Source organism: Drosophila grimshawi, unplaced genomic scaffold (assembly GCF_018153295.1).
Source record: "Drosophila grimshawi isolate 15287-2541.00 unplaced genomic scaffold, ASM1815329v1 contig_59, whole genome shotgun sequence".
NCBI classification, from domain to species: Eukaryota; Metazoa; Arthropoda; class Insecta; order Diptera; family Drosophilidae; genus Drosophila; species Drosophila grimshawi.
The window spans coordinates 908,109-913,350 of NW_025063406.1; the positions used below are offsets into that span (position 1 = coordinate 908,109).

A 5,242-nucleotide genomic window follows, 5' to 3' on the forward strand; every position below is an offset into this window, starting at 1 on the left:
TCAAGTTGTGGAATACTAACTCTTGGATTTTTAATAACAAAACAACTAGTGGAAGCAGAGGATAAATAGAGTAAAAATTGAGGATGAGATTGCAAAAAAAAAACATGAATAATACACAGATCTACAAATTGGCGCATTTAAAATGTTTGAAGCTTTATAGTAAAAGCAAAGTTAAAAACAAAACCAAAAAAACGCGCCTTATAAAAAGTAATGTTACTGTATCATTGAATGGCAGTCGCATAGTTTTGAAAATAGAGCAGAAAACAATAACGATACAAAATTAAGTGTACAGCGATCATTCCTCGGAACGTCAACAATTCTGAGACAGTGATGATAATATGATTGACCAATATTTCTTTTCACTTTGAGATCTAGAGTTGCGTTATTTTATTGTATGGATTAAGTTTAAAAAGCTATAAGCTATATTGCTTAAGATATTTATTTATAATATATTTTTAAATTTTTCTTGAAGTAGCGAATTGTAAATTAAATTGGAATTAAATTAATGCTAAAACTTTTTAATCAAATTGCAGTTTTCCAAACTTGTGTGGCAATTAGCGGCCAATTAGAGGAATGGGACCATGAAAATCATAGTCCTCTAAGGCGAGCGGTTCATCATCCATCAGTTATTCATCCAAAATAGGATTATTCTTCGGTTCCACCTCCACACTATTCATCAGAGTAGTATTTAGTTCAACAGCTCCTGCAGAATCCTCAAAAGTCAGCTCGGGGGATTGTTCCGAAACCTGATCCGAGAAGGTTGCGAAAAATGTCGGAATGACCGGGAGAATATCATCATATTGGGAACGTTTAGATCCAAATGAGCTGCACGATGAAATGGGTTGTTTTCTTTTTGCCAAATGGTTGGTGAGCCTACGTTTCTGTATAACAGGAGAATTATTCAGTTTTAAAAGATGCAGGGCTTCTAGGTAAAACTTACAGTACTCTTATTAATCGTGCTCGCAATGGGAAACTTGTGGAACCCGTACTCAGAGCTGCGACTGCGTGTCAAGATGCCGATTTCAGTCAAACTTTTCAACGACTTTAAAATTTTGCTTATGACTGGCTCTAGCATTATTTTACGGCGCATCTGAAAAATGACCTGCTGAATGATAGTCTGCACAGGAATGAGGAGGGATTGTCGTTCCTGCAGATTGGCAATCGCTTTCAGCACGTTTTGGTTATACTTTTTGTTGACATCCATATTTCTTGAGTGCCAAATTAACAATATATTGTATTTGTAAGAAATTATTTTGGATATTTGTTGTGTTTGATTTATCATATGAAATGAATAGAGAAGCGGATCGAAAACCTAGTTTCAAGTAAGCATTGAATTGAAGCACATGGCTTATTGAGTTTTATTTTCTGAATCAGAAATTTAATCAAGAATATAAAGAATTACATATAATAAAAAAAATGTGATTGAAATGTTAATAAAATATTTATTTTTATGAAAGGCTAATGAGCGATTAAACGCAAAGACGCAGTTTTATTGCGATTTTATGTTGGCGTCGAAGTAGCCCAGGACACATGCAACTAATCTGATTGTAATTGCTGCATGCTAGAAAACAAAAACCACTCAAAACGAAAAAGAAAAAGGAGAAGAGCTTTGCTCAAACTGGAATACGTATCCTTGTAGCCAATTATTGAAACGCGATCGAGATGCAATCGAGAATAAATTGGCCTTAAAATTATATGTATGTATGCATGTATGTATGTATATATGCCAAGGGCGTGCTCAGCTTAAAGAGGATGGGGTGCTGAATTTTATTTCTTTGATTTTTTATAAACAAATAATTAATGGTTCTCTAAATTTATTGTAAACGCATCTCAAATCGAGTTTTATATTTCCAATTTTCTTTCTTTAGTAGTCTATTAGTAGTATGCTTCTTTGTCTCCCCCGAGTACGCCCTTGTATTATACGTACAAACATATTTCATGACTGAATACGAACAAACTTGACCTACTGTATTTGCAATGACTCTTCGCTAAAATAAAAAGGAAAAAAATTAGGAATACTCTGCTCAAGAGAGTTCAACTAAGATATATGCTGAACCCAAGTTTTCACTTACTCATAAGCCTAAATGATATTGCAGAAATTTGAACGTTATATCGTTAATCTATTTTTCTATTTCGTTAAAGTAAAACAAATTTTAGCTGCGCTTGAATTTAATACTCGTCAGACTCGGCTTTTGATGCTGATCAGGAATTAGGTTAAAGGTGTCGGAGATACTTCCATCTACCTGTTACACGCTGTGGCACAACTACATCATACCCTTCCTACCCATTGTTGATGGGAATAATTATGTTGAGCATCCGCGAGGAGAAACGATTCTCAAATGTACATATGTATGTATTTCCACACCACAAAGGTAATGTTTTCATGCTTGTGCACAGCTGTGATGAGTAGCCTCATAGCTCATGGCAATGACACGCATGCACAATTAATACTTGTGACTACTTGTGACGTCAGTTCGAACGACGGAAAAGAGAGTCATTCAGTTGTGTTAAGCAAAAGAGATCACGTCATTTAGAAGATATCCTGTGTGCAGAGCTGAAATACATTCAAATGATTACCGTAGATATGTAAGGCAATAAAAAATGTCTTAGATTACATTCCCTTTCTTTAGTAAATAAATTGTGGGAAAAAAAAAAATAATACTAATTATGAGATACTTCAGTCCGATTTTTTAAAAGTGCAAAAACTTGACATGGCATGGTTTCTTAATCTGCAAAAATGGTTTTCATTCATGAATTCAAATATCGACCGATAATTGCTTTTATGTATATGATCAATAAGCTTCATTGTCGACTTATAAAGCACAAATTACGATTGTAAAGCACAAAATATGGTGGACAAATGTTTTCTATTTTTAAGAAATATTTTTTTAAAAAGGTAATGAAGTTCGCTCACTTAACTGCAGTTTTTGAGTTTGCCTCTTTCCAAATTCAAATCATCGTAAATTTTCTTTTTTTAAATGATTTTATATTTGACTTCATAAGGTATCTAAAATGTTTTTTTTTTAAGTTGAATCGTAAAATATATTTGTTTAATAGCTCTTAATAGCAGATCAAAATAAAACAGTCAATTAGTAAGTAATTAATAAAAATAATATATATAAAAATCATACAGAAATACATATAACGGTTTTTTTAAAGCTACAAACTTCAGCTTTAGAAAATTAAGATCTTTAAACTTATTTACAGAGTATTCCCCATGCAGAGTATTTTTTTTTTGTGAAAAAAATCAAATCTATTACTTTATCTCAGTTTTGCTGTTGTTGTTGATGAACGTTCCTTTTTAATAACCAAAAGTAATTTTATTGAGATGAAAAAATTACAACTATAGAAGGAAAGATTATTTTGATTGTTTTAAAAGTTTGGAAAGAAGGTGCATTAAAAAAAAACAAATTTAAAGAAAAGCAAGACAGAAAATACCACTTTTGACGAATATATCTCCGTTTTATCAACAAAAGTCAGATTTTGAAGATACCAATTATATATAAATTAACTTAGATTTGCGTTAATTTATAAAAAGTTAGCATTTTTTATTTTTACATATACATATAACTAATAATATACATATATTCGTATAGATATATATATATAATTTAAAATAAACTTTTATTGTGGCTCTGTACTGAAGTATTTTTTACTTAAAATTGAACTGTAGTAATACTTCTAAGGCATCGATAATAGCACAAAAAAAGCAAATAAAAAAAAACATTTTTCACTTCACCCTAATGTACATCGATTAATTATTCAGAGGAATGCAACTGAAAAAAGAAATATATATTTAGCTCTTCTACCCTAATGTACATCTGTTTGTATGATTGTATTTGTAAATACATATACACTTATTAAAATGTAGGCTAGTCTAATATCCTCTGGTTGCAGCTCAAATTTTCACAATTTAAGAATAGACAAAGACTTTTTAGCCCTATGTTTGCACACAAAAGTTTTACAAACATGCACACAAACACACATTCTATCTCATCTATCGACATGGAAATGGAAACAAGCATCTTGTGAAAAAAATCACTTTTTTGTCTTTCGGCGAAATTGTGGTTTTGTTTTTGTATTTCTTTTTATAGTAATACTGTGCATTGCACTGCAACTTCTTTGTATTTGCCAACATCAAAGGCTTTTTGTGGACCTTTTTCATTATGGCATTTTTACACCATAGACCATAATCCGTAAAAAGGGTATACATACTAAATTTGTGTGAATTTACTATTGCAATATTCATATCGAGCGAAATACATTATTTTTGATAAATTGCTAAAAATATTCACCATACACATACATCTATATGTCAACAATTAAGTTTTTCATACAAGAACTAATTTTTTGACTGATTGTATGCAACATAAGTATAGCCAGCAGCCATAAATCGCATATATTCTAAGTTCCATCAAGAGAGCTTTAAAATTGAGGGACTAGCTCGTATAGAAACATACAGATAGACGGGCATAGCTATATCGACTCGACTAGTGATATTCTGAAAAAGAATTTATTCCTTATGGGATAGGAGATGTCGCCTCTAATGCGTTAAGGACATAATTTTAATACCCTCTCCAAGTGTATAATATATTTTAAGCCAAGCTTTGATTTTTTATGGAATTTTAGATTTTTTAATAACTCTTGCATTTCAAGGATATTATTACAGATGTGTGAAATCTAAGATAGTGTCGCAAAATTGGGTTAATCGTTGCCCATCAACTAGCAGAGGTATTAAAAAATATAATTGGATACCCAATTATTTACAAGAACATCAATGGAAGGAGAGAATCCCTCTACATAAAATTAAAATTCATAAACTATTGAATAAATTAACATTTGAGTTACACAATTGTCACATCAATTTAATGTCAACATTTAAAATTTGTATTCTTTTTTTTTTTTTTTTGGTGGTGTGTGAAGTTTTGTTTGGTCAAACAAATGACAATGTTCAGATATAAAATAAAAACACACATTCTTGTGCTGTCGCGCGCGTCACATTGACGTTGTTGTTGTGATGTGACAGTAACCCTTATTCTTGGGGTAAATTCTACCTTTTACAATAGAATATAGGACTACCTTGGGATAGTCAACAAAAGAAAGAGCAGAGGTCATTCTTATATATATATACGAGTGGTGACCACTGCAGCTGATTTCATCAACGTTCGGCATGGCGTCAATGAATTCTTTGTAGTTGGACAGCGATTCCGTTACGGGCCGTGTCTCACTCGTAATAAATGTT

At 31.6% G+C, this 5,242-nt stretch overlaps 1 protein-coding gene across 1 annotated transcript; it reads right to left on the reverse strand.

Annotated features, from left to right (window-relative positions):
- Positions 1 to 477: 477 nt before the first annotated feature.
- LOC6563360 lies at positions 478 to 1,232 on the reverse strand. Its single transcript, XM_001990781.3, has 2 exons — positions 941 to 1,232; positions 478 to 881 (listed from the first exon to the last, which is right to left on the reverse strand). Exons 1-2 carry the CDS (start codon positions 1,202 to 1,204, stop codon positions 627 to 629), a joined length of 519 nt encoding a protein of 172 aa, XP_001990817.1. The 5' UTR covers positions 1,205 to 1,232; the 3' UTR covers positions 478 to 626.
- Between the last annotated feature and the right edge of the window lie 4,010 nt (positions 1,233 to 5,242).

Excerpts from the sequence above, each read along its gene's own strand:
- LOC6563360 (XM_001990781.3), bottom strand. The coding sequence starts at position 1,204 with ATGGATGTCAACAAAAAGTATAACCAAAACGTGCTGAAAGCGATTGCC. Across the intron at positions 882-940 it reads GCACGATTAATAAGAGTACT|AAACGTAGGCTCACCAACCA; the intron begins GTAAGTTTTACC and ends CCTGTTATACAG.